The sequence below is a fragment of the Pseudorasbora parva genome, chromosome 14 (assembly GCF_024679245.1).
Source record: "Pseudorasbora parva isolate DD20220531a chromosome 14, ASM2467924v1, whole genome shotgun sequence".
Classification (NCBI taxonomy): domain Eukaryota; kingdom Metazoa; phylum Chordata; class Actinopteri; order Cypriniformes; family Gobionidae; genus Pseudorasbora; species Pseudorasbora parva.
In genome coordinates this window covers 38,049,134-38,077,102 of record NC_090185.1, presented here as the reverse complement: position 1 = coordinate 38,077,102, position 27,969 = coordinate 38,049,134, and the positions used below count along the sequence as shown (strand labels likewise).

At 40.1% G+C, this 27,969-nt stretch overlaps 2 protein-coding genes across 2 annotated transcripts in view; both read left to right on the top strand.

The window, feature by feature from the left end:
- The first annotated feature begins 12,471 nt into the window (after nucleotides 1-12,471).
- Nucleotides 12,472-16,429, top strand: cart1 (cocaine- and amphetamine-regulated transcript 1). The gene is made up of 3 exons (XM_067414921.1): nucleotides 12,472-12,650; nucleotides 12,981-13,064; nucleotides 16,195-16,429. Exons 1-3 carry the CDS (start codon nucleotides 12,522-12,524, stop codon nucleotides 16,300-16,302), a joined length of 321 nt encoding a protein of 106 aa, XP_067271022.1. The 5' UTR covers nucleotides 12,472-12,521; the 3' UTR covers nucleotides 16,303-16,429.
- A 2,176-nt stretch (nucleotides 16,430-18,605) lies between these two features.
- map1sa (microtubule-associated protein 1Sa) overlaps nucleotides 18,606-27,969 on the top strand; it is a 43,250-nt gene continuing 33,886 nt past the window's right edge. The window contains exons 1-2 of the mRNA XM_067416361.1: nucleotides 18,606-18,762; nucleotides 20,827-20,928. Of these exons, the coding sequence (XP_067272462.1) occupies nucleotides 18,606-18,762; nucleotides 20,827-20,928 (259 nt within the window). The remainder of the gene's footprint in view (nucleotides 18,763-20,826; nucleotides 20,929-27,969) is intronic.

Here is a 27,969-nt window from a genome sequence, read left to right as displayed (position 1 = left end):
AGATTTCCTCACAAAAAGAGCTACACAGGTGACGTTGCGTCTTTTTCAAGATGGCATTCCACCCGTGCGCATCTGGATGCGGTCGTTCCCTGTCGCCCGATGATGGCCACAAACACTGTATTACATGTCTGGGCTTAGAGCACACTGAGGCGGTGTTTGTGGATGGCTCGTTCTCACTGCGGGAACATGATCTCGGCGCTTAGGTCGAGACTCACCTACATCCGGGAGGGTGGAGTCCCCCTATCCACGCAGACCCCGCCTCGGGCCGCCCCCACGCCATCCGGGCCGGGTCCCTGCATGCTGCTGCGCTGCCCCGCTGCGGGTACGTCTGTGGTGCCATTGGTCCCGCTGGTTCGGTCGCTGGGAGCCTGGCTAGCGCTCCCCAGTCCATCCCGCTGGCTCATCCGCACCATCATACTCGGCTATGTGATTCAGTTTGCCCGGCTTCCCCCCAAGTTCAGGGGCGTTCACTTCACCTCTGTGACGAAGGAGGGTGCCCCGCTCATGGGCGTAGGTTTAGGGGGGGACGCTAGGTACTAGTCCCAATCAATATTTTAAGATGGCAAAATTGTCCCCACCAATATTTTAGCAAACTCCTTCGTGCTGCTATATGGATCGATTCCGTATCTTCCCGTATTTACAAGCAAAATGACGCGTCCCGCCGTATCAAACCAATACGGGACGCGATGCACGAGAGCATGCGCTGTAAACTTGCGCGCTTTTTTAAAAACATGTCGAGCTCGCGTCCACCGTTTAAACGCAAGAGGATTTCCAGATATAGGGCTGAATAGAAAAAAAAGGTATAAGTGAGTCTGTCCAGTAACTTACGATGAACCTAAGGAAAACTGCAACCTTTGCAGAGAAGCATTTCAGTGTCTCAGACTGTCTGACTGAAAGCAGCAGTGATGACGGACACATCCTTGCTTCTAGGTAGGCCTATTGTTTTTTAATGGATAATATATTAATATAATATTCCATACATTATCAAAGCTTGGCAGACTTATTTTTCTAGTCATTAGACCGGTTAATTAATAGATTATAGCCTAATTAATGTTATTAATTTATCATTTAGCTATAGGCTATATTAATAATAAATAATCCTGTCATATAAAGTTTGACATTTAAAAAATATTTAGATAAAAATGTGACAAATAATTGCATAATAATATAGTCATAATAGTAAATTAATAAAGAAAATTTAATTTAATGTTTGAATTTCAGAACATTTTTTTCAGTAAAGTGGTTACTGGTTCAAAATGACTGCTTAAAGAGACAGTGCACCCAAAAATGATAAATCTGTCAATTTCCTTTTTAAACCTGTATAAATTTCTTTGTTATGTTGAATTCCTACCATGGAAGTCAATGGTGCCCCCAAAGCAGCCTGGTTACAAACTTCCTTTAAAATATCTTCTTTTGTGTTCAGCAGAACAAAGAAACTCGTACAGGTTTGGAACATCATGAGGGCGATTAAATGATGACAGGATTTTTATTCTTGGGTGAGCCATCCCTTTAAAGTGCACCAATATAGGCTATTAAAGAGTTCTTTAGAAATAAATAAAATAATCAAATGTAAATTAATATAAAATGTGTTCTGTTGCAAGTTTGCATAGGCCTACTTGATTCCATGTTTATTGTTGAGCTGTTGTCATTGTTCAATTGTCACTCTTATCACTACTATCACTCTTTAAATGCCAATTTCATAAATGATTTTCAAAAACTGATTCAAAACTGGTTTGGAAAAAAAACGTACAAACAAAATAACTTATTTTCAATATAAAAAGTGATTGGGCATGATTATGTAGCATTATGGCTTTAAAATAAAAAAATGTGGTTATAATGGAAGTCAATGGGGCAAAAACAGCCACAAACAGTAAATGAGGGAGAAACAAACTGATCCTGTACAAAAACTAACAATGCATCAAATCTAAAGTTGTTACTAATCTTTGACATGCTCAATAATGTGATAAGATGTGATAATAAATCCAGTCCACAATAATTTTTTTAATATTGAAAATAAGTAATTTTGTGTGCATGTTGTGTTTTTTTTTCCAAATCACTTTTGAAAATAATTTATGAACTTGACAATTAAAGAGTATTTTGTCTTTTATTATTATTATGGTACTGGATTGGGCTGAAAAGCCTCATAAATTAATAATCGTTCATTCCTAAACTATGTTGCATTTCCATACACAGTAATAAATAATAGACTATATAATCTGGGCAAACCTGGTGGGATGTCCCCACCAAAGCTGAGACCAAACCTACGCCCTTGGCCCCGCTGCTTCCGGCGGAGATCGCAGCCCTACTGGCAAAGGACTCGATCGAGCCAGTCCCTCCAGCCGATATGAAGACTGGCTTTTACAGCCTGTACTTTGCTGTACCCAAGAAAAGCGGCGAGTTACAGCCGATCTTGGATCTGCGATTCTTGAACCGGTCCCTTCACAGGCTGCCATTCAGAATGCTAACGCAGAAACGCATCTTCAGGTGCATCCGTTCCCAAGATTGGTTTGCAGCGATCAACCTGAAGGACGCGTACTTTCATGTCTCGATTCTCCCTCGACACAGACCGTTCCTACGCTTTGCGTTCGACGGACGAGCATATCAGGGCTGTCCCTGTCGCCCCGTGTCTTCACGAAAGTCGCGGAGGCAGCCATTGCTCCCATGAGAGAGCATGGTGTTCGCATCCTCAACTACCTCGACGACTGGCTGATCCTTGCCCAGTCGCGAGAGCAGTTGTGCGAACACAGGAACATGGTGCTCAGGCACCTCAGCCAGTTGGGGCTTCGGGTCATCTGGGAAAAGAGCAAACTCTGCCCCACGCAGAGGATCTCTTTTCTTGGGATGGAACTGGATTCGGTCGCCCTGACACCGCGCCTCATCGAGGAGCGCGTCCAGTCGGTGTTGAACTGCTTGAAATCGTTCAAACGCAGGACAGCAGTTCCACTGAAACAATTTCAGAGGCTCCTGGGGCATATGGCATCCGTAGGCGCGGTCAGGCCGCTCGGATTACTCCATATGAGACCGCTTCAACACTGGCTACACGACTGAGTCCCGAGGTGGGCGTGGCACAGCGGGTCCTCCGTGTCTCAGTCACACCGAGGTGCAGCCAAACCTTCAGCCTGTGGTCGGACCCTGTATTTCTACGGGCGGGGGTGCCCCTAGAACAGGTATCCAGGCATGCGATTGTCTCCACGGATGCCTCATCCACCGGCTAGGGTGGAGACTCCATCCCCAGGTGGGTGGTCCAGCTGATTTGAAGCCACTTCGGAGCCACACAGGTAGACCTGTTTGCCGCCCCGAACACGGCCCATTGCCAGTTGTTTTATTCCCTGACTGAGGGGACTCTCGGAAAGATGCCCTGGCGCACAGCTGGCCCCGGGGCCTGTGCAAATATGTGTTCCCCCCAGTGAGCCTCCTCGCACAGACACTGTGCAAGGTCAGGGAGGGTGAGGAGCAGGTCCTGTTGGTAGCTCCGTATTGGCCCAACAGGATGTGGTTCCCGGAACTAGTGCTCCTTGCGATAGCACCTCCTGCATTGGCCTCCATCAACAGGGTAGGGGACCTGCAGGCATTTTCGGTCAAGGAATTGTGCCTGGAATTCGGGCCAGACAACTCTCACATAATCCTGAGACCCTGGCCTGGATACGTGCCCAAGGTTCCCACCACTCCCTTTCGGGACCAGGCGGTGAGCCTGCAAGCGCTGCCTTTAGAGGAGGCAGACTCAGCCCCGGCTTTTCTCTGTCCCATCCGAGCCCTTTGGACTTATGTGGACAGAACGCAAAGCTTTAGGACCTCAGAGCAGCTCTTCGTCTGTTACGGAGGCCAGCAGAAGGGAAAGGCTGTCTCCAAGCAGAGGATGGCCCACTGACTGGATAGTGGATGCCATCGTCTTGGCGTAAGAATCCCAAGACGTGCCCTGCCCGCTCGAGATTAGAGCCCACTCCACCAGGGGGGTAGCCTCGTCCTGGGCGCTGGCTCGTGGCGCCTCGCTGACAGATATTTGTAGAGCTGCGGGCTGGGTGACACCTAACACGTTCGCTAGATTCTATAGCCTACGTGTAGAGCCGGTATCTTCCCGTGTACTCACTTCCCATAGTTGGTAGCACCGGAATGCTCGTTCTAGTGTCGGCTTGCTGCGCCACTCCCTTCCTCATGGAACGGATACGTGCGCTTATATGCTCCAGTCGAGTTCCCCAGAATGGCGAACCCTGTCGAATCCTCCGCAACCCGCGGCAGTCAGACGTGGCGGAGCGTCTGACGCCAGGTCTAACACTTTGTATGCATTGGTGGAACTTGTGTTAGGCTGGGTTCCATATGTTGTGACACCCACGGCGGTCCCATATGTGTATTTTTCCACGGTACGGCTCCCTACGGTGAGCCCGGGTCTTTCCCAGGCTCTGCCGTCTCAGTGCGGTGTTGTTCCCCCGCCTAAGAGGGCCGGGGCCACCCCTGGGACTTCCGTATGTTGTACAGTCCATACGTGTCTTCTCCACATGGTAACTCCCTCTGGGATAATGTGGCTTCCGCAGCGGCCCCCGGGGCACGCTTTCCCAGCGTTAATCAATTGTCCGCTGAATGGGTCTTGTGGAACAGCAGTGTGACTCTTCCTGCAGGAATTTCCCCGCCCGTTCAGACGTGGTCTGAGGGGCTCTGGCAGGGCGCTGGAAGTGGTAGTAACTGTGGTGTTTTCCATAGGGATCCCAATTCGTCTGTCCTTCCGACATACGTCGAAGTGACTGACTGAAAGGGAACGTCTCGGTTATGTTAGGGGTTAACAGCTTATGACCCAGGACCAGTAGTGAAGAAATGAAGACAGAGTCAGGATTGCAATTAAATAAAAGAAAAATGTACTTAAGAATAGTTTGCAGTTTCAAAAGCAGAAGCCAGCTTCAAGTCTCACAAGGAGTTCGTAGGCCGCACTGCCTCTCTCATCGTCTCGTTGCCTCGCCCTATCGTACATACAATTGTCCCAACAGTTATACTGTTTTCAAGGTCTTATCCACGTCATTACTAGCCTGACAAGCCAGACCCACATCAAGATGTTTGGTCTGGAAACTCATAGACCATAGACAGGGCTCAATACGAGGGGCGGGATAAACGGTTGTCTTTCAAACTCCCTCTGCACGCGATAGGATAGCGCTACACCAACCAGAGCAACGAAGGTGAAACAGAGCTTGTTGATAGATTAAACATTCACCGTATCTGGTTGGCTAAACTCCGAACACATCTTCCCTTTTTAAGAATGACTTCAGTTCCGTTTTTTGTTCTTTTCTCAGAGAAAAGCTTAACTCCAAGTCTTCAAGAATCGCATTCAAAGCAGATTCGAAAGACCGCCGCCGTTCGCCAGTTTCTGTGTTTACTAGAAGCACGCAAACGCAACTCGGCCGTCGTCCTTATGGCCCCGTCACGCCCGCCGACTATATGCACGATGTGATTGGTCCGACCAGAGTGAGGGGAATACAGCTCAGATGGGTATTGAGAGTTCCTAGACGACACTTGCGGGCAGATTAAATTTGCTGCCGCTAGGGTGCGTCTAGATTTCTAGGCTACATCATTACTGCAATGTGGATGGTTGTGATTGGCTCAGAGACAATCCACAGTCATGGTAAATTTCCACTCAAGTCAGTTAATCTGATGCACGTTTCCATAGACGTGTCACTTGTTGACGCTTTCACCCCAGAATTAGGCCCGTAGTGACCTACCAGATCTGGAGCAGGCGCCAGCTTGCCCAGAACAACAAGTCCACCCATCTCTTAGGATGCCCATTGTACACCATTCTGATCTGTAACATAGAATATTGCGCACATACACAGATACACAGTCTCTCCAAGGTTGGAGCTGATTAAGCTCCAGTTCTAACCAGTTCTAACCAAAACATACTGATAACATGTGCTTTCTTTCAGTGAGAGGAACACACAATAGTACAAGCAATATTCATCTTGAGTCTTTAGTGTTTCAATAAAAGGAAATATAAAAGGAATAAAATATAATAAATTAAATGAAAGACAAATCCATATTTCATCTCTGGAAGCTGGGCTAAGTGAGCAAACTCTGTTACTGCACTCCTGACATGTTAGGGGTGAGTGATACCTCCAAAATCTAAACACACGACCTTGTTGCCAGTGTTTAGTGACACATCACACATCTCTAGGCCAGACCCTCAGTCACTCCTCAGGGACCAAATATACACTTTAGAAAACAAGAAACTAAAAGCAAAATCATAACCTCCTCACTACTGTCGGGCTCGATCTCTCCGGACACTGGTTGAGGAAATGCGCCGCCCCGCCACAATAGAGACAGAGACCCCCCGAACTCCTCCCTCTCCTCCTGAGAAAGCCGAGCTCTACCCACCTGCATGGACTCGAGATCGTTATATATCTATGATCGCACCAGTTTGACCTTACCAGACGGAAGTAATAGCGGATGGGAAAACCTGATGAGACTCGTTTGGATATGAGGTAAAAAAATAACAAATACTGTTGGGTTTCTCACAGAAACTGGAGAAACCCAACAGGCACTGAAACCAATCGATCACGATTGGTTTCAGTGCCCTCGTGTATCCACAACTTTCCTGCAAGCCTTAGTAGGCGTCGCCATGACACTCGATATTTCCGGTTGACGGTATCTCAGTTCCGGTTTAGCACACATAACAGTTATGCTGCGTTCACAGCAGACGCAAATGACACAAAAAAAATAGTGCAATTCGCTCATAGTTGGACGCGTAAACATTTTGAATCCATTCGCTTCATTCACTACACAACAGACGCGAATTTGCGTCATGGGAGGGGCTTCTGCCAGGCAGCGGCAGTCGTCAGAAGGACGAGCTGAGTTAAGGCTGCTCTTGGTGGGGTTAATGAGCGCTGAGCGCCGCTGAGCGCCTGGGTCTCACACCTCGGAAATCTTGCTTCCATAAACCATGCAACATAAACGGACCCGTTTGCCATGTTCCCTAGCACCCTACGCACTCCATTCAATGCCCAACAAGCTTCAAGTAAACTCAAGAATTGTGATGTAGAAGTAATATTTATATTTTAATATTTGTAATTGTTGAAATGTTGTTCATGTCAGACATTGTCAGTAGACTTTTTTTTTAATCAACATGAAAATAGATGCATGAACTTCAATGAATTTAAATTTAATAAAAATTAACATTTAATTGCTGTAAATGTAATTATTGATTTTATATATTAAATGGATGGATGGTAAATGGACTGCATTTATATAGCGCTTTTATCCAAAGCGCTTTACATTTTTTTGCCTCACATTCACCCATTCATACACCGACGGCGATGTCAGCCATGTAAGGCGCCATCCAGCTCGTCGGGAGCAGCTGGGGTTAGGTGTCTTGCTCATGGACACTTCGTCAGGTGGAACCGGGGATTGAACCACCAACCTTCTGGTTTGTAGACAACCTACATGAACCACTGAGCCACTGCCGCCTATTAGTTTAACCTATTTAAAATACTGCAGTAAAACTGTATAATTTTTTTGCAAGGGGTATGGTTATTGTTTTCAATAATTGACAGATTTAATGTGTAGCAAGACCGCTCTAACAGCCTGCGCTGAACTCCCGCGGGACCCAGCAAAACCGAGTGCGGCGCGGGATAATATTTGATGGGTGAATGCGGATGCGGGTGAACAAAATAAATAACTAGAAACAAATAAACCTTTATTTATAATAAAATCAAATCGATTTACAGACGCATGGACAGAAGGTAACTCTCGCGTGGTTCATAGGAACAGCCAAGCCGGCCTACCACACAGAGGCAAAATGTGTGCACCGCATAACTCTGCTGAACCACTTAGTGCTACAGATATTAGTAAGTTCTTGTAAGATAGTCAGATCCATGCGACCATCTGGGACATGCGATCATTTTGCCTGAAGGGTTGTTATAAAAGTCTACTCCTGAATCCTGATAAAACAACCAACGTTTAGCTGATAACAGTGCAGACTAACGTAAACTGGAAGTTCGTTACCAGCTTGTTCTACGTTGCCATAGCGATCATGGGAAACGTCAGAGTTCGGGAAAGTTGTGGATTCGCAGATATTTCTTGAAATGAGGGGGGGGGGGGGGGGGAGATCGATAGGGAAAGCTCTGGCTTTGTGTGGACTTTATTTTGTTTTTTGTTTTTTATCACTGTATAAAAGCATTGATGTTCATTTCCAGGATTTTTTTCCTGATCAACATCTAACGCTTGTTAACTGTTAACCAACACAACTTGGTGTGTGTGTGTGTGTGTGTGTGTGTGTGTGTGTGTGTGTGTGTGTGTGTGTGTGTGTGTGTGTGTGTGTGTGTGTGTACAGGTCCTTCTAAAAAAAATTGCATATTGTGATAAAGTTTATTATTTTCCATAATGTAATGATAAAAATTAAATTTGGCATACAGCTCATGAAAACCCAAAAATCTAAAAAAAATAGCTTATTTCATCCGACCATGGGCGTAGATTACGCGGGGGACGCGGGGGACATGTCCCCCTCACATTTAATAAAATGTATTTTCGTCCCCCGCACTTTTACTGGGTCTCACCGATCCTAGTCGACCCGCTCCGAGCGGGATTCGATCCGGCGTTACCCTGCGCGGCTACGGCCAAGTTAACAGGGACACTAAAAACAGCCTTCTCTAACCTCGGTTTATAGCGCGCTTCTTGAGGTCACGGGCAAGTGTATTTACATAGAAACCAATGTGAATACATCAAGATTTAAATTCAGAGACAAAAAATAATCTATGCATGACCTGTAATTTTTTTCGATTCCTAATATGAGGAGGGCGCTCACATAGAAAGTCCAATAGTGGATTCGTAATACCCAGTCACGCTGCTGAAGGAAAACAATCGTTATGAGAGACTAAACGTGACGACGACAATCAGACGATTGCGACAATATATGCTTTATGTGTGTTTTTCAAGTCATCTCGATGTAGGCTATTTATTGACAATAAAGTAGGCTATCATGTGATTAATGTTTAGTATCTTCTGCTCACCAAGGCTGCATTTATGAAAAATAGTTAAAAAAGTAATATTTTGAAACATTATTACAAATTAAAACAGCCTTTTTCCTATGTGAATATATAGTAATTTATTCCTGTGATCAAAGCTGTATTTATCATCATTACTCCAGTCTTCAGTGTCACATGATCCTTCACTAATTATTCTCATATGAGGATTTCATAATCAAGAAACATTTGTGATTATTATCTGTGTTGAAAACAGTTGTGCTGCTTAAAAATGTTGTGGAAACCATGATAGCCTACATGTTATTTTTCAGGATTCTATAGAATTTTTGAATATAATTTTTTGAATAGAAAGTTCAATGGACAGCATTTATTTGCATTTATTAAATCAATTATTATCTAATTTGTAATATTAAAAATATCACTTGTGATCAATTTAACGCATGTCTGATCAATAAAAGAATTAATTTAGCTCTTTTTTTAATTTTACCACAAATGTTTACATGGTTTCCACAAAAATTAAGCATCACCATGAGCAGCATAACTGATAATAATCATAAATGTGTGTTGATCATCAGATCCTCATATGAGAATGATTAGTGAAGGATCATGTGACACTGAAGACTGGAGTAATGATAAATTCAGCTTTGATCACAGGAATAAATTACACTTTACTATATATTCACATAGAGAACAGCATGGTTCACATTAGAATACTTTTTTTTTTTTTTACATTGCATAAAATCTGCAAAGTCTTAATGCAGAAGTGTTTGTAGTATATAAACCAATCATAAAATTGGCATAAAAAAAATAGGAGAATAACATTATAGATATTAATTAAAAAAATTAACAGATTAATTAAAAGCCCAATTAAAAGCAAGAGATGCGATAAATTATATTGGTCCAAAAAAAAAAAAATGTCATTACGACATTTCTGTCCCCCTCACTTCTGAAAAGATGGCTACGCCCCTGCATCCGACAAATAAAAGAAAAGTGTTTTTAATACAAAAAAAGTCAACCTTCAAATCATTATGCTCAGTTATGCACTCAATACTTGGTGGGGAATCCTTTTGCAGAAATGACTGCTTCAATGCGGCGTGGCATGGAGGCGATCAGCCTGTGGCACTGCTGAGGTGTTCTGGAGGCCCAGGATGCTTCGATAGCGGCCTTAAGCTCATCCAGAGTGTTGGGTCTTGCGTCTCTCAACTTTCTCTTCACAATATCCCACAGATTCTCTATGGGGTTCAGGTCAGGAGAGTTGGCAGGCCAATTGAGCACAGTAATACCATGGTCAGTAAACCATTTACCAGAGGTTTTGGCACTGTGAGCAGGTGCCAGGTCGTGCTGAAAAACCAAATCTCCATAAAGCTTTTCAGCAGATGGAAGCATGAAGTGCTCCAAAATCAGCTGATAGCGAGCTGCATTGACCCTGCCCTTGATAAAACACAGTGGACCAACACCAGCAGCTGACATGGCACCCCAGACCATCACTGACTGTGGGGACTTGACACTGGACTTCAGGCATTTTGGCATTTCCTTCTCCCCAGTCTTCCTCCAGACTCTGGCACATTGATTTCCGAATGACATGCAAAATTGCTTTCATCCGAAAAAAGTACTTTGGACCACTGAGCAACAGTCCAGTGCTGCTTCTCTGTAGCCCAAAAGTGTCTTGACCTGGGGAATGCGGCACCTGTAGCCCATTTCCTGCACACGCCTGTTCACGGTGGCTCTGGATGTTTCTACTCCAGACTCAGTCGCCCAAGTCGCTTCCAGTCGCTTCCGCAGGTCGCCCAAGGTCTGGAATCGGTCCTTCTCCACAATCTTCCTCAGGGTCCGGTCACCTCTTCTCGTTTGCCACACTTTTTCCTTCCCACAGACTTCCCACTGAGGTGCCTTGATACAGCACTCTGGGAACAGCCTATTCGTTCAGAAATGTCTTTCTGTGTCTTACCCTCTCGCCTGAGGGTGTCAATGATGGCCTTCTGGACAGCAGTCAGGTCGGCAGTCTTACCCATGATTGCGGTTTTGAGTAATGAACCAGGCTGAGTTTTTAAAAGCCTCAGGAATCTTTTGCAGGTGTTTAGAGTTAATTAGTTGATTCAGATGATTAGGTTAATAGCTCGTTTAGAGAACCTTTTCATGATATGCTATTTTTTTGGAGATAGTAATTTTGGGGTTTTCATGAGCTGTATGCCAAAATCATCAGTATTAAAACAATAAGACCTGAAATATTTCAGTTGGTGTGCAATGAATCTAAAATATATGAAAGTTTAATTTTTATCATTACATTATGGAAAATAATTAACTTTATCACAATATGCTAATTTTTTGAGAAGGACCTGTATACATACACAGATCAGGCATAACATTATGACCACCTTCCTAATATTTTGTTGGTCCTTCTTTTGCTGCCAAAATAGCCCTGACCCATCGAGGCATGGACTCCACTAGACCCCTGAATGTGTGCTGTGGTATCTGGCACAATATGTTAGCAGCAGATCCTTTAAGTCCTGTTAGTTGCGAGGTGGGGCCTCTATGGATTGGACTTGTTTGTTCAGCACATCCCACAGATGCTCGATTGGATTGAGATCTGGGGAATTTGGAGGCCAAGTCAACACCTCAAACTCGTGCAGTAATGAGCCTTGGCCGCCCAAGAACCTTTTTTTTTCATTGAGTTTAAAACACAACGAAAATTATGTCATTAACATTTAATTAAATTATTAAAGGATTAAAAGGGATTTAAGGAAATAAAGAAAAAGAAATAAAAACTGTGAAAGTTCCAGCTCCATTGTAGTTATTAATTAAACCCTCCTTTAAAAAAATATATAATTTTTACACATTCACTCTTATTTTCGCCTGCCTTATATGTAAAAATGCTAAATGTTTCTTGTCACGTCAAATTCAGTTATAATTTATATAAATAATGTCATATTTTCAATTCCAAATGGTGAAATTACATATTAATTAAAAAAATCAATTAGTTTGCGTCACAGTCTAAGTTGAAATAACTTAAACATCCAAGTTGATTGGACTTAAAAATTTCAGGCTGTAACTTGTTTAGATTTTTTACAGTGTATGAAGGTTACAGCTCTGTCCTACCCGCAAATTACGGCCACGAGGAGATCTAATTGTTCAGTTATTCATCATTTCTTGTTTGTTTGCAATTGGCCCCAATTCCATAAAATGGCTGTATCTTGTCATGGATGTTCCGGTAATGAAATGATGGTCTCCGGAAATAAAACCGGTTGGTAATTGTAGTCAAAGATGAGGTTAGGTGTACATGAATGGTTTAATGTTTGAGGTTCATGGGTCAGCTGTATGAATCATCTTGCTGACGTTTTTCGGTGGATGGAGCAACTGTGGAGATAGACGTCTTATAGTTTGCATTGCCATCGGAGGTCATGACCCGTGTCATCTATTGCATTTCATGTTGATGCATTTAGAAAGGGTTTGTGTGACTGCCCAAAGAGCATATAAACGCTTGAGACGGTCCTCCTTCAGTCACATGAGAAGAGTCGCTTACAATAGACAAATCAAGTTCTCAAATCAAGTCCTGCGGTAGTTGAAACAATGGTTAGAGATCGGATCTTTCTTCTAACCGTGACCTGCTCCGTCTTAATGTTATTAGTTAGCTGTGATGATTTCCTAGAGATCCGCTCGCTAGACGATAACATGAAGGCTCAAGAGGAGAAAGATCTGGTAAGATATCTTTTCTTAGTCAGGAAATCATTCCTACACTGCAAAAAAATGCTTTGTGCTTAAAATCAACTAAATAATCTGCCAGTGGGGCAAGTCAAATAATCATAAAACAACATTATTGTGCTGACCCCACTGGCAGATTATTTAGTTTATTTTAAGCAAAAATTATCTTAATTTTGAGTAATTTTTCCCCCAAAACAAGACAATGTTTCTTAATGTAAGAATTTTTTGATATTTAGACTAGAACCAAGACAAAAATAATAAATAAGAAAAACATTTTTTTGCAGTGTAAATTACAGCATTAACGATCATTAATAAAACATTTTACAGATTGAGGCTCTTCAAGAAGTTCTGGAAAAACTGAGAAACAAACAGATTCCCACAGCCGAGAAGAAGTTCGGTTGGGTTCCTTCGGTAAGTCTGTTTATTGGTAACAATGTTTTACGCATGTAATTAATTACAATAGCAATAACAATGTGTAATTGGATTGGGTGCTATAAAACTTGATTATTTACACAGTAACATGAAAATAAACATCTAGGATGAAAATAAAGAGCTAGTTTTGCTCAGTGAGGAATTTACAGCTGGCTTACAAGAGTTTGTTTTGATATTATTGATAACATAATTCTCTATTAAGAAAAATGATGCATGGTTTGTTGAAGTTAGACAAAAAAAAAGACAAAGTGAATTTTGAGGTAAAGTCGAGTTCCAAAGGTTAAAGGTCCCAAAACAAAGTCACTTTAAAACCCCTGGTACACTCATCAGAAAAAAGGTACATTGCTGTCACTGGGGCGGTACCCTAAGGTACAAAACTGAAAAGGTACTAATATGTACCTTTAATGTACTACTATGCACTCTTAAAGTACTGATATGTACCTTTTAAGGTACTAATATATACCACTAAGTGGTGAGTAATGTACAAAGATGTACCTTTTCACTTTTGTACCTTAGAGTACCATCCCAGTGACAGAACTGTACCTTTTTTTCTGAGATTGTAACAATACCAAATTTGACACACACCAAGTCAAAATCAAATATATATAGGAAAAATATATAATCAACTTTTCTCCATTATAGCACAATTGTTTGATTAACATCAATGAAAGTCTATATATTAAGATCTACTGTACCGCACGGATCTAATACAATATCACACATCAGATTTGCCACAACAGTTCAACAAAGTAGCCTACAGCGAGACGTGCGAGAGCGATTCGAACGCATGCGCTGCCGTCTGGTCTATAACTGCTCTCGCTGTACTTCCATACCGATCGGTCTGAGCTTCACACCTTTGACCTTCAGAATGTGACAAGTTGGGTCCTCCCACGAAATCAAGTCTCCATCAACAGTTAATGATTATAATAAGTACATACAAACAATTTAATTTAAAAATATGTATATAGTGCACAATAAAACAAATTGAATCTTTCTTTCACTTGATAAACTGTTATAAAACGGTAAGTTCCGGTCCTTGGTCCTGATTGGTCAATAGCTGTGTTTTATTCATGATAATTGTGTGTGTGTGTGTGTGTGTGTGTGTGTGTGTGTGTGTGTGTGTGTGTGTGTGTGTGTGTGTGTGTGTGTGAGAGAGAGAGAGAGAGAGAGAGAGAGAGAGAGAGAGAGAGAGAGAGAGAGAGAGAGAGAGAGAGAGAGAGAGAGAGAGAGAGATCAGGTCAGTCCTATGTTTTCAATAAAAATCTGTTGAATGTCCGCTGCGATATCCTGTCCTTTTAACAGTTAATGGGAGCTAGTAGTCTAGGTTTTGTCAGTTGCGTTTTGTTCCCATGTTCACGGTGAGTTTCAGTCTTTTCAATATAAAAGTCTTCGCTGCTGATAGTCAAGAAAAAGAAAAGTCACTCAAGAAAAAGACAAAGAAAAGAAAAGTCTTCGCTGCTGATAGTCAAGAAAAAGAAAAGTCACTCAAGAAAAAGACAAAGAAAAGAAAAGTCTTCGCTGCTGACTGACTCACTCAAGAAAAAGAAAAAAAATATAAAAGTCTTCGCTGCTGACAGTCAAGAAAAAGAAAATTCCCTCAAGAAAAAGAAAAGAAAAGTATTCGCTGCTGACTGACTGACTCAAGAAAAATAATAAAAAAGAAAAAGAAAAGAAAAGTCTTAGCTGCTGACTGACTCCCTCAAGAAAAAGAAAATAAAAGAAAATAAAAGTCTTCACTGCTGACTGACTCACTCATAAAGACGATCTTTGCCGCCGTCTAATGGCGTAATAATGTAGCCTAACTTCTGTTGCTGCCCGGTCAGGGACTGTTTTTTTTCCAGCAGAAGAAAGCTTTTAGTGACTTTACTGCATGAAAGTTGCATTATATTTGGCTTTAATATATGTATTGTGTGGTAACCGTTTTAGAAAAACAATAAGCCCTGTGAAGTTGTGGTTTACAGTGAATTTATAACAGCTAATGGGGTTTAGCATCGTGCCTACACTGCCCGTTATAATGTAAACCACACCTTCACAGGGCTTATTGCTTTAATAATAACAGCTTATTCAATTAATAAATAAACATCATTACATTATTTTTATAACTGAAATATTTAGCTCTTAATTAGACAGGTACTTACTTTTCAAATGATTGGTACATATAGGGCAAGTCTAAATAAGCGTTTAAACTAAGCTGTCAGGCTAATCAGATATCTTTAAGATATGCTAGTACATATGCTAACTGATACAGACATTAATGCTAATGTGGTTCAAACCATAACATGATTTTGTAGGAACTGTAAACAGGCCTAAGAGAATGCCTATATTAACAGACTGCTTGGGGTAGTGTGGCCGACCCTTAAAGGGATAGTTCACCTAAAAAGGAAAAAATTCTGTCCTCATTTACTCACCCTTATGTCATTGTAAACCTGTATGAGTTCTTCTTTCTGTTGATCACAAAAGAGGATATTTTGAAGAATGTTAATAACCAGACAGTTAAAGGGTTAGTTCACCCAAACATGAAATGTATTTCATTAATGACTCTCCCTAATGTTGTTCCACACCCGTGAGACCTCCGTTCATCTTTGGTTCATACATTTTGGTGCAAAAATAACAAAAAACTATGACTTTATTCAGCATTGTCTTCTCTTCCGGGTTTGTTTTCAATCCTCAAATAATGATTCAAACGGTTATGAATCAGCGAATTGATTCATGATTCGGATCGCCAATGTCACGTGATTTCAGCAGTTTGACACGCGATCCGAATCATTGGACCCAAATGTATTTCAGATGATTCAAGAGACTCTAATTAACCCACTGATGTCTCATATGGGCTACTCTGATGATGTTTTTATTCCCTTTCTGGACATGGACAGTATAGTGTGCATACACTTTCATTGAAGGAACAGAAAAGCTCTCTGACTAAATATAAAATATCTTGTCTGAAGATGAACGGAGGTCTTACGGTTGTGGAACGACATTAATGACATACATTTCCTTTTTGGGTGAACTAATCCTTTAACGGGAGCCATACTATGGAAAGTCAATGTCAAGTGTCTGACCTGAGTACAGTGTAGAGTATGATTAAAGCATTAATTAAAGCATGTGACAGTGTGATGCAGGTGAGCAGTGTGCGGTGCGGAAAGGCTCTCGCTTCGGGAAGCTGTGCAGCTGTCCTGGAGGAACCACCTGCAGCTTCTCCATCCTCAAGTGTTTGTGAAAACATCTCTCATCCTGCCACAGTCCAGCGGTTTATTGTGCCCATGCTGTTTGTTGTTTCTAGTCACAGTTGTAAAATGTTTTATCAAACTGACACATAAAATAAATGCATGCATTTTTGTATAAATCTCTATTTTTTATTCAAAGTCTGGTTAGTCTGAGAGCTACTGTTTCATATTATAATTGACTTTTATAAAAGTGTGCAATTCCATGGATGGGCACAAGGTGGCGCAAAGCGTGTTCGATATATTCCCTGATGACTATGAAACCTAATGAGTTGGTGTCATTTCACAGCTATCAAATCAGTTTAAATATATTTTAAACTGTTAAGTAGAACAAGGGAAATGTTAAAGGTCAGGATCAAACTCCTCCCAGAAAAAGCGACTAACACAAGTTATTATGATTTACTAGATTAGTTTTCAAATAAATTTCAATCATGGACTGAAGATAGGCCTGTTTGATATGACAATGTCCTGTGTTTTTTTTTTGTGTGTTGCAAATTTATGAATTCATAAATATAATTAATCAAAAGCAAATATATATATACATATTTAAAGCATGCACTTTGTACCTCAATTGAGATTCTACATAAAAAATTTGTAGTTTAAAAATGTATATTTGCCACAATGCAACTACAAAAAGGTAATAATTATAAGGAATTTTATGAAGAAATTGTAACCAGTCTGATAATAAAATAAATATTCCTGCTTTTTAACTTTTAACCTAATATTTAATGCCAGTTTGCAATCTCTTTTTTTATTCTAGGCCACAAGAACAGGAGCTATCACATTGTCACATTAAAGTCATCATGAAACGGAATATTTCCATCCCCCCTATTGTGCCGTATTTCGGAGTCAAACAGCTTCTCAAACAAGAACAAATGTAGGGCGGGGCTTGGTTTTGTCTGTGGGGGATTGATTAGATGGTTGGAGTTTGCTATTGGCTGATCTCATGTGAGTGACAGGTTGCCCCGCCTTCGTCATAAGAGAAGAAAAGAAAAGAAAAAAAAAGAAAAGAAAAGAAAAGAAAAGAAAAGAAAAGAAAAGAAAAGAAAAGAAAAGAAAAGAAAATGTCGGTGCAAGAGAAAGGGGATTCTGATTCAAAATTATGAGGAACATGAATTTAGAAAAATAATGATGTGCACTGATAAACCATAATAAATACTGAAATAGTCCATAATTAAACAAGAACTGTCCATTTTGATTTCATGGGGACTTTAAAAAAGTTACGTCAGTGACATGTTTTCAGCGCTTTGTTTGTTTTTAGTTTGTTCCAAAAGATTTAAGAATAACTTAAAAATATTTCTAAAATTTTACATTTGGTTGAAAATAGCCCACTTCTTCTAAAGCATATGGTATTTTTCTTATACAATAAAATAATTTCAGAATGTATTTATTATTATTTCTTTCATTTTTAAGGTGGCATTTTGAAAACCAAAAAAGTAGGTCGTACAGTTTTCTGTATATGGCTCCAAAATACAAATTAGCTATCTCTTTTTTACCTGACACAAATTACGTCAACCACTGCTCCCCCCTCCCTCACGTACAAACTGTGGGTGTTTCCCTGAGCGCATCGCTTGAAGTACTGTTGGTAGTCCAATTCATTCGAGGGAATCGCTTTGTTCGAACGATTCATTTCAATGAACCGGTTCTTTCAAGTCTAAATTGCTACCAGAAGTCATCACGCAGCATTTTTTGTTTCTTTGTTTTTGCAGTAGGCCTATTTGGCTGTTATCACCATCTTTTCGATTAAGTTATTATGTATAGGGTGTGCAATATTGGTTGGATATATTCAATGTAAATATGTATTCAGATCCCTTCTGTGAGTGCCAGATTTGCCTTATCACCTTCCTAAAAAAAAAAAAAAAAAAAAAAAAAAAAAATATATATATATATATATATATATATATATATATATATATATATATATATATATATATATATATATATATATATATATATATATGGACATATTTAGTAAAATATAAAAAAATAACATATCATATTTGTGTCAAATTCATTGTTTGTTACCCTAGTTTTCCTCTCACAGCAACTTATCAATAATTCAAATCCTGGTAATGAATAAAAGTCAAAATGGCTTAAGTAAGAATTTAATATGTGATATTGGATTTAAATTTGAATGGCAGCATATTATATTTCACTAGTGAAAATACAATTGGCTTGCCATCATTTCGCCGTAATGGCTATGGAGAGAGTCGATTTGACTGAATCATTTAAAAGAACCGATTCAAATGAACAATTCGCCTGGGAATCGGACGTCGCGAATTTGTATAAACTTTGCAACATGGCGGCAGAGCACATCGGCGAGTTGGCAAGCATGGAAAACTCCAACCGAAGCGCTCGTCCCGGTTTCTGCAGCGATAAATACTCTTTGCTCGTCATTGTTGGACAGCCCGGTCCGTCTGGATTTGTGGATTTACTAGTGTCCGAGATTGAAAGAGGTAAACGTTTATCTTACTGAGGGATGGCGACTGAATGAGAGCCACCGCGCTCGTCCCTCGCCCATCACTCCGAGGCTACGTCATGAAGAGAAAACTCGTTAAAAAAAAAACAACAACAAACGTATCACTGCAGCGTATTTGTAGCTGTTTTTGCTGGAACATTTGTATTATTATTTGTACAAAAATGTTTTGAATATATAATCTGTAGTTTCAGCAAGTTTTTGCTGCCAGTTTAAACTTAATATAACATTAAAATATGCCTCATTATTAAGGACTTGGTCTAGGACTTTAATTTTAATGTCTAGGTAAAATGTTTGCAGAGTTTTAATTGAATTGTCTGTTGAAAGCTGTCACATGGCATGGATGTAACCATATACTAACTCCAGAGACTCCCTTTTGTTCATATGACCTTGTCCTCCTTTAATTTTGTCAGCTGAGAAGGAACTAAAAAGAGATAAATGCCCACAGAAGGCTCATATGTGTGTATTTACTGTTGAACTGGGTCTCTCAACAATACCAAATATCCAATCCTTTCAGAAAAAAAACTAGGCTTTGTATAAATAATGTTTTTGTGCCTACATTTGGAGAATCAAATTATAGACCAGATAACTCTGTTCGATTAATGTTACTGAAATAACGTTTAATAACTTTGAGAGAACCTTGACACAACGTTATGTTCTCAGAGCCTTCTCTGTTAACTGGGTTGGACCTAAAATCAATATGAGGAAGTTCTTTCAAAGTTTTCCTCTGCTATTTACAGAAGATAGTCAGAGAGACATCAGACTAAACAACATGCTGTGCCGTTTCAAGCCTTCTGTTCATGTCCATTCAGAGCCTTTCTTTACAACAATATAGGGATGCACGATATATTGACCACCATTTTGGATATAGGTTCATTTTTTGGCCTGATAAGAAAATTTGGCCAATATATATTATGCATTATTATTTCCTTCAGCTCAGACGCCATGATGAGTTAGAACGGATTGAAACATGATTGGAATCACTTCAAAAAAGAAAATACAGTTGCAAAAAAAATCCAAATATTGAGAAAATCACATTTGAAGTTGTCCAAATTAAGTCCTTAGCAATGCATATTACTAATAATAATAATTTTTTTGACAAATTTACAGTAGGACATTTACTAAATATCTTTATGGAACATGATTGTCAAATCCTAATGATTTTTGGCATAAAATAATAATTTTGACCCATGCAATGTATTATTGGCTATTGCCACAAATATACCTGTGAGACGCATGACTGGTTTTGTGATCCAGGGTCACATATAAAGGGTTATCTGCATTAGCCAAAATATATTCTGTGCATGCCTAATACTTTATGATATTGGTTTTCCAATGTTTCAGGGTTTTTGTGAGGTTCTTGGCCCTTCCAAAAGCACATAAAAAGATCCAGCCAGCTTTGCAGAACATAAATAATGCAGCTCATTTACTTCAGCATGGCTAACCCAACATGACTTCTCTGTCTGCTTGAGGTCTCCCGGGGCCCGCAATCCTCAAATCTGAATGCAGACTCTTATGAAAGATAAGCAGCAGATATGCGTCACTGACTTGTTGAAAGTCCCTGTAAAGGGGAAAGCAATTCTTTTGTCGATGGATGGAAAGCACTGTTATATATAGTGTCTTGTGTTTGCAGACTCTCCTTCCTTATTGTGCTGGTTTGCGCAGCTCAAAGTTCGTCTTTAATATGTGTGAATTACATCTGCTGCGTTGAAAGAAAAACTGCTTTAACCGGCCTAAGCCGTTTCGCTTGGCTGCCACCACTTGGTCAGACTGGGAGACAAGTCTGGTTAGACATGATTGTGCATATTTGTTCTTTTATCATCTGCTTTCCTTTGATTTTCAGTCTCTTTATCTGTGACTATACACAAGGGCCATGTGACTTGATGCACACACATCCTCTTTCTGACTGTTGCCAGCATTTCCTTCTCTTCCTGGTCAGACGGGGCTGCTTCCACCACAGTTATCTGACAGGAATGAGATTTGCTCTGGTTTAAATGCTGCGATGAATAATTTAACTTTTGTTTGTTGAATTGTCTTTGCATAGGTATACGCTCATGGGACGTCGACCTGACCGCCTGCAACATAGACGAACAGCTTAAACTGTTTATTTCAAGACACTCTGCGATCTTCTCTGAGGACCTCAAAGGTAAGGAGCAAACAATATATTTAATATTTACCCATGTCTGTGGATATTTGTGGGATGGAAAAGAATATGATGATATGAAATTATATTTCAAGGATTTTCTTTTTCTTTCACTTCCCCAAGAAACTTTGCTTTTGGGCGCAAAACTTTTGCATTCTTTGCGAGTGGATGCAAAGTTTCTTGGGGCAACGCAAACATTTTGCAAGCAGAGTTTCATGGGGGAATTCAACTTTCTGCTAATGAACACAGTTTTTGAAGCAAACACATTTTCTCAGGGGACAAACATTTTTGTGGGCATAAGCAAAGTTTTATTGGGAAAGGAAAGGTTTTTGGGAGAGAATGTAAAGTTTCATTGGGAAAGCAATGGTTTTTGTGAGAGAATGTAAAGCTTCATTGGGGAAAGCAATGGTTTTTGTGAGAGAATGTAAAGCTTCATTGGGGAAAGGAAAGGGTTTTGTGAGAGAGTGTAAAGCTTCATTGGGAAAGCAATGGTTTTTGTGAGAGAATGTAAAGTTTCATTTGGGAAAGCAATGGTTTTTGTGAGAGAATGTAAAGCTTCATTGGGGAAAGCAATGGTTTTTGTGAGAGAATGTAAAGCTTCATTGGGGAAAGGAAAGGGTTTTGTGAGAGAGTGTAAAGCTTCATTGGGAAAGCAATGGTTTTTGTGAGAGAATGTAAAGTTTCATTTGGGAAAGCAATGGTTTTTGTGAGAGAATGTAAAGCTTCATTGGGGAAAGGAAAGGGTTTTGTGAGAGAGTGTAAAGCTTCATTGGGAAAGCAATGGTTTTTGTGAGAGAGTGTAAAGCTTCATTGGGGAAAGGAAAGGGTTTTGTGAGAGAGTGTAAAGCTTCATTGGGAAAGCAATGGTTTTTGTGAGAGAGTGTAAAGCTTCATTGGGGAAAGCAAAGGTTTTTGTGAGAGAATGTAAAGCTTCATTGGGGAAAGGAAAGGGTTTTGTGAGAGAGTGTAAAGCTTCATTGGGAAAGCAATGGTTTTTGTGAGAGAGTGTAAAGCTTCATTGGGAAAGCAATGGTTTTTGTGAGAGAATGTAAAGCTTCATTGGGAAAGCAATGGTTTTTGTGAGAGAGTGTAAAGCTTCATTGGGAAAGCAATGGTTTTTGTGAGAGAATGTAAAGCTTCATTGGGGAAAGCAATGGTTTTTGTGAGAGAATGTAAAGTTTCATTTGGGAAAGCAATGGTTTTTGTGAGAGAATGTAAAGCTTCATTGGGGAAAGGAAAGGGTTTTGTGAGAGAGTGTAAAGCTTCATTGGGAAAGCAATGGTTTTTGTGAGAGAGTGTAAAGCTTCATTGGGGAAAGGAAAGGGTTTTGTGAGAGAGTGTAAAGCTTCATTGGGGAAAGGAAAGGGTTTTGTGAGAGAGTGTAAAGCTTCATTGGGAAAGCAATGGTTTTTGTGAGAGAGTGTAAAGCTTCATTGGGAAAGCAATGGTTTTTGTGAGAGAGTGTAAAGCTTCATTGGGAAAGCAATGGTTTTTGTGAGAGAATGTAAAGCTTCATTGGGGAAAGCAATGGTTTTTGTGAGAGAATGTAAAGTTTCATTTGGGAAAGCAATGGTTTTTGTGAGAGAATGTAAAGCTTCATTGGGGAAAGGAAAGGGTTTTGTGAGAGAGTGTAAAGCTTCATTGGGAAAGCAATGGTTTTTGTGAGAGAGTGTAAAGCTTCATTGGGGAAAGGAAAGGGTTTTGTGAGAGAGTGTAAAGCTTCATTGGGGAAAGCAATGGTTTTTATGAGAGAGTGTAAAGCTTCATTGGGAAAGCAATGGTTTTTGTGAGAGAATGTAAAGCTTCATTGGGGAAAGCAATGGTTTTTGTGAGAGAGTGTAAAGCTTCATTGGGGAAAGGAAAGGGTTTTGTGAGAGAGTGTAAAGCTTCATTGGGGAAAGGAAAGGGTTTTGTGAGAGAATGTAAAGCTTCATTGGGAAAGCAATGGTTTTTGTGAGAGAGTGTAAAGCTTCATTGGGAAAGCAATGGTTTTTGTGAGAGAATGTAAAGCTTCATTGGGGAAAGCAATGGTTTTTGTGAGAGAATGTAAAGTTTCATTTGGGAAAGCAATGGTTTTTGTGAGAGAATGTAAAGCTTCATTGGGGAAAGGAAAGGGTTTTGTGAGAGAGTGTAAAGCTTCATTGGGAAAGCAATGGTTTTTGTGAGAGAATGTAAAGCTTCATTGGGGAAAGCAATGGTTTTTGTGAGAGAATGTAAAGTTTCATTTGGGAAAGCAATGGTTTTTGTGAGAGAATGTAAAGCTTCATTGGGGAAAGCAAAGGTTTTTGTGAGAGAATGTAAAGCTTCATTGGGGAAAGCAAAGGTTTTTGTGAGAGAATGTAAAGCTTCATTGGGGAAAGCAATGGTTTTTGTGAGAGAGTGTAAAGCTTCATTGGGGAAAGCAATGGTTTTTGTGAGAGAATGTAAAGCTTCATTGGGGAAAGGAAAGGGTTTTGTGAGAGAGTGTAAAGCTTCATTGGGAAAGCAATGGTTTTTGTGAGAGAATGTAAAGCTTCATTGGGGAAAGGAAAGGGTTTTGTGAGAGAGTGTAAAGCTTCATTGGGAAAGCAATGGTTTTTGTGAGAGAGTGTAAAGCTTCATTGGGGAAAGCAATGGTTTTTGTGAGAGAGTGTAAAGCTTCATTGGGAAAGCAATGGTTTTTGTGAGAGAGTGTAAAGCTTCATTGGGGAAAGCAAAGGTTTTTGTGAGAGAATGTAAAGCTTCATTGGGGAAAGCAAAGGTTTTTGTGAGAGAGTGTAAAGCTTCATTGGGAAAGCAATGGTTTTTGTGAGAGAGTGTAAAGCTTCATTGGGAAAGCAATGGTTTTTGTGAGAGAGTGTAAAGCTTCATTGGGGAAAGCAAAGGTTTTTGTGAGAGAATGTAAAGCTTCATTGGGGAAAGCAAAGGTTTTTGTGAGAGAATGTAAAGCTTCATTGGGGAAAGCAATGGTTTTTGTGAGAGAGTGTAAAGCTTCATTGGGAAAGCAAAGGGTTTTGTGAGAGAATGTAAAGCTTCATTGGGGAAAGCAATGGTTTTTGTGAGAGAATGTAAAGTTTCATTTGGGAAAGCAATGGTTTTTGTGAGAGAATGTAAAGCTTCATTGGGGAAAGGAAAGGGTTTTATGAGAGAGTGTAAAGCTTCATTGGGAAAGCAATGGTTTTTGTGAGAGAATGTAAAGCTTCATTGGGGAAAGCAATGGTTTTTGTGAGAGAGTGTAAAGCTTCATTGGGAAAGCAATGGTTTTTGTGAGAGAATGTAAAGCTTCATTGGGGAAAGCAATGGTTTTTGTGAGAGAGTGTAAAGCTTCATTGGGGAAAGGAAAGGGTTTTGTGAGAGAGTGTAAAGCTTCATTGGGGAAAGGAAAGGGTTTTGTGAGAGAATGTAAAGCTTCATTGGGAAAGCAATGGTTTTTGTGAGAGAGTGTAAAGCTTCATTGGGAAAGCAATGGTTTTTGTGAGAGAATGTAAAGCTTCATTGGGGAAAGCAATGGTTTTTGTGAGAGAATGTAAAGTTTCATTTGGGAAAGCAATGGTTTTTGTGAGAGAATGTAAAGCTTCATTGGGGAAAGGAAAGGGTTTTGTGAGAGAGTGTAAAGCTTCATTGGGAAAGCAATGGTTTTTGTGAGAGAATGTAAAGCTTCATTGGGGAAAGCAATGGTTTTTGTGAGAGAATGTAAAGTTTCATTTGGGAAAGCAATGGTTTTTGTGAGAGAATGTAAAGCTTCATTGGGGAAAGGAAAGGGTTTTGTGAGAGAGTGTAAAGCTTCATTGGGAAAGCAATGGTTTTTGTGAGAGAGTGTAAAGCTTCATTGGGGAAAGCAATGGTTTTTGTGAGAGAATGTAAAGCTTCATTGGGGAAAGCAAAGGTTTTTGTGAGAGAATGTAAAGCTTCATTTGGGGAAAGCAATGGTTTTTGTGAGAGAATGTAAAGTTTCATTTGGGAAAGCAATGGTTTTTGTGAGAGAATGTAAAGCTTCATTGGGGAAAGGAAAGGGTTTTGTGAGAGAGTGTAAAGCTTCATTGGGAAAGCAATGGTTTTTGTGAGAGAATGTAAAGCTTCATTGGGGAAAGCAAAGGTTTTTGTGAGAGAATGTAAAGCTTCATTGGGGAAAGCAATGGTTTTTGTGAGAGAGTGTAAAGCTTCATTGGGAAAGCAATGGTTTTTGTGAGAGAATGTAAAGCTTCATTGGGGAAAGCAAAGGTTTTTGTGAGAGAATGTAAAGCTTCATTGGGGAAAACAATGGTTTTTGTGAGAGAGTGTAAAGCTTCATTGGGAAAGCAATGGTTTTTGTGAGAGAATGTAAAGCTTCATTGGGGAAAGCAAAGGTTTTTGTGAGAGAATGTAAAGCTTCATTGGGGAAAGCAATGGTTTTTGTGAGAGAATGTAAAGTTTCATTTGGGAAAGCAATGGTTTTTGTGAGAGAATGTAAAGCTTCATTGGGGAAAGGAAAGGGTTTTGTGAGAGAGTGTAAAGCTTCATTGGGAAAGCAATGGTTTTTGTGAGAGAGTGTAAAGCTTCATTGGGGAAAGGAAAGGGTTTTGTGAGAGAGTGTAAAGCTTCATTGGGGAAAGGAAAGGGTTTTGTGAGAGAGTGTAAAGCTTCATTGGGAAAGCAATGGTTTTTGTGAGAGAGTGTAAAGCTTCATTGGGAAAGCAATGGTTTTTGTGAGAGAGTGTAAAGCTTCATTGGGAAAGCAATGGTTTTTGTGAGAGAATGTAAAGCTTCATTGGGGAAAGCAATGGTTTTTGTGAGAGAATGTAAAGTTTCATTTGGGAAAGCAATGGTTTTTGTGAGAGAATGTAAAGCTTCATTGGGGAAAGGAAAGGGTTTTGTGAGAGAGTGTAAAGCTTCATTGGGAAAGCAATGGTTTTTGTGAGAGAGTGTAAAGCTTCATTGGGGAAAGGAAAGGGTTTTGTGAGAGAGTGTAAAGCTTCATTGGGGAAAGCAATGGTTTTTATGAGAGAGTGTAAAGCTTCATTGGGAAAGCAATGGTTTTTGTGAGAGAATGTAAAGCTTCATTGGGGAAAGCAATGGTTTTTGTGAGAGAGTGTAAAGCTTCATTGGGGAAAGGAAAGGGTTTTGTGAGAGAGTGTAAAGCTTCATTGGGGAAAGGAAAGGGTTTTGTGAGAGAATGTAAAGCTTCATTGGGAAAGCAATGGTTTTTGTGAGAGAGTGTAAAGCTTCATTGGGAAAGCAATGGTTTTTGTGAGAGAATGTAAAGCTTCATTGGGGAAAGCAATGGTTTTTGTGAGAGAATGTAAAGTTTCATTTGGGAAAGCAATGGTTTTTGTGAGAGAATGTAAAGCTTCATTGGGGAAAGGAAAGGGTTTTGTGAGAGAGTGTAAAGCTTCATTGGGAAAGCAATGGTTTTTGTGAGAGAATGTAAAGCTTCATTGGGGAAAGCAATGGTTTTTGTGAGAGAATGTAAAGTTTCATTTGGGAAAGCAATGGTTTTTGTGAGAGAATGTAAAGCTTCATTGGGGAAAGCAAAGGTTTTTGTGAGAGAATGTAAAGCTTCATTGGGGAAAGCAAAGGTTTTTGTGAGAGAATGTAAAGCTTCATTGGGGAAAGCAATGGTTTTTGTGAGAGAGTGTAAAGCTTCATTGGGGAAAGCAATGGTTTTTGTGAGAGAATGTAAAGCTTCATTGGGGAAAGGAAAGGGTTTTGTGAGAGAGTGTAAAGCTTCATTGGGAAAGCAATGGTTTTTGTGAGAGAATGTAAAGCTTCATTGGGGAAAGGAAAGGGTTTTGTGAGAGAGTGTAAAGCTTCATTGGGAAAGCAATGGTTTTTGTGAGAGAGTGTAAAGCTTCATTGGGGAAAGCAATGGTTTTTGTGAGAGAGTGTAAAGCTTCATTGGGAAAGCAATGGTTTTTGTGAGAGAGTGTAAAGCTTCATTGGGGAAAGCAAAGGTTTTTGTGAGAGAATGTAAAGCTTCATTGGGGAAAGCAAAGGTTTTTGTGAGAGAGTGTAAAGCTTCATTGGGAAAGCAATGGTTTTTGTGAGAGAGTGTAAAGCTTCATTGGGAAAGCAATGGTTTTTGTGAGAGAGTGTAAAGCTTCATTGGGGAAAGCAAAGGTTTTTGTGAGAGAATGTAAAGCTTCATTGGGGAAAGCAAAGGTTTTTGTGAGAGAATGTAAAGCTTCATTGGGGAAAGCAATGGTTTTTGTGAGAGAGTGTAAAGCTTCATTGGGAAAGCAAAGGGTTTTGTGAGAGAATGTAAAGCTTCATTGGGGAAAGCAATGGTTTTTGTGAGAGAATGTAAAGTTTCATTTGGGAAAGCAATGGTTTTTGTGAGAGAATGTAAAGCTTCATTGGGGAAAGGAAAGGGTTTTATGAGAGAGTGTAAAGCTTCATTGGGAAAGCAATGGTTTTTGTGAGAGAGTGTAAAGCTTCATTGGGGAAAGGAAAGGGTTTTGTGAGAGAGTGTAAAGCTTCATTGGGGAAAGCAATGGTTTTATGAGAGAGTGTAAAGCTTCATTGGGAAAGCAATGGTTTTTGTGAGAGAATGTAAAGCTTCATTGGGGAAAGCAATGGTTTTTGTGAGAGAGTGTAAAGCTTCATTGGGGAAAGGAAAGGGTTTTGTGAGAGAGTGTAAAGCTTCATTGGGGAAAGGAAAGGGTTTTGTGAGAGAATGTAAAGCTTCATTGGGAAAGCAATGGTTTTTGTGAGAGAGTGTAAAGCTTCATTGGGAAAGCAATGGTTTTTGTGAGAGAATGTAAAGCTTCATTGGGGAAAGCAATGGTTTTTGTGAGAGAATGTAAAGTTTCATTTGGGAAAGCAATGGTTTTTGTGAGAGAATGTAAAGCTTCATTGGGGAAAGGAAAGGGTTTTGTGAGAGAGTGTAAAGCTTCATTGGGAAAGCAATGGTTTTTGTGAGAGAATGTAAAGCTTCATTGGGGAAAGCAATGGTTTTTGTGAGAGAATGTAAAGTTTCATTTGGGAAAGCAATGGTTTTTGTGAGAGAATGTAAAGCTTCATTGGGGAAAGGAAAGGGTTTTGTGAGAGAGTGTAAAGCTTCATTGGGAAAGCAATGGTTTTTGTATG

What these genes read in the sequence shown, in the direction of transcription:
- cart1 (XM_067414921.1), top strand. Translation starts at nt 12,522, where the DNA reads ATGGTTAGAGATCGGATCTTTCTTCTAACCGTGACCTGCTCCGTCTTA. An exon ending in CTCAAGAGGAGAAAGATCTG is followed by an intron (nt 12,651 to 12,980) that starts GTAAGATATCTT and finishes AACATTTTACAG; the next exon opens with ATTGAGGCTCTTCAAGAAGT. An exon ending in AGTTCGGTTGGGTTCCTTCG is followed by an intron (nt 13,065 to 16,194) that starts GTAAGTCTGTTT and finishes AGCATGTGACAG; the next exon opens with TGTGATGCAGGTGAGCAGTG.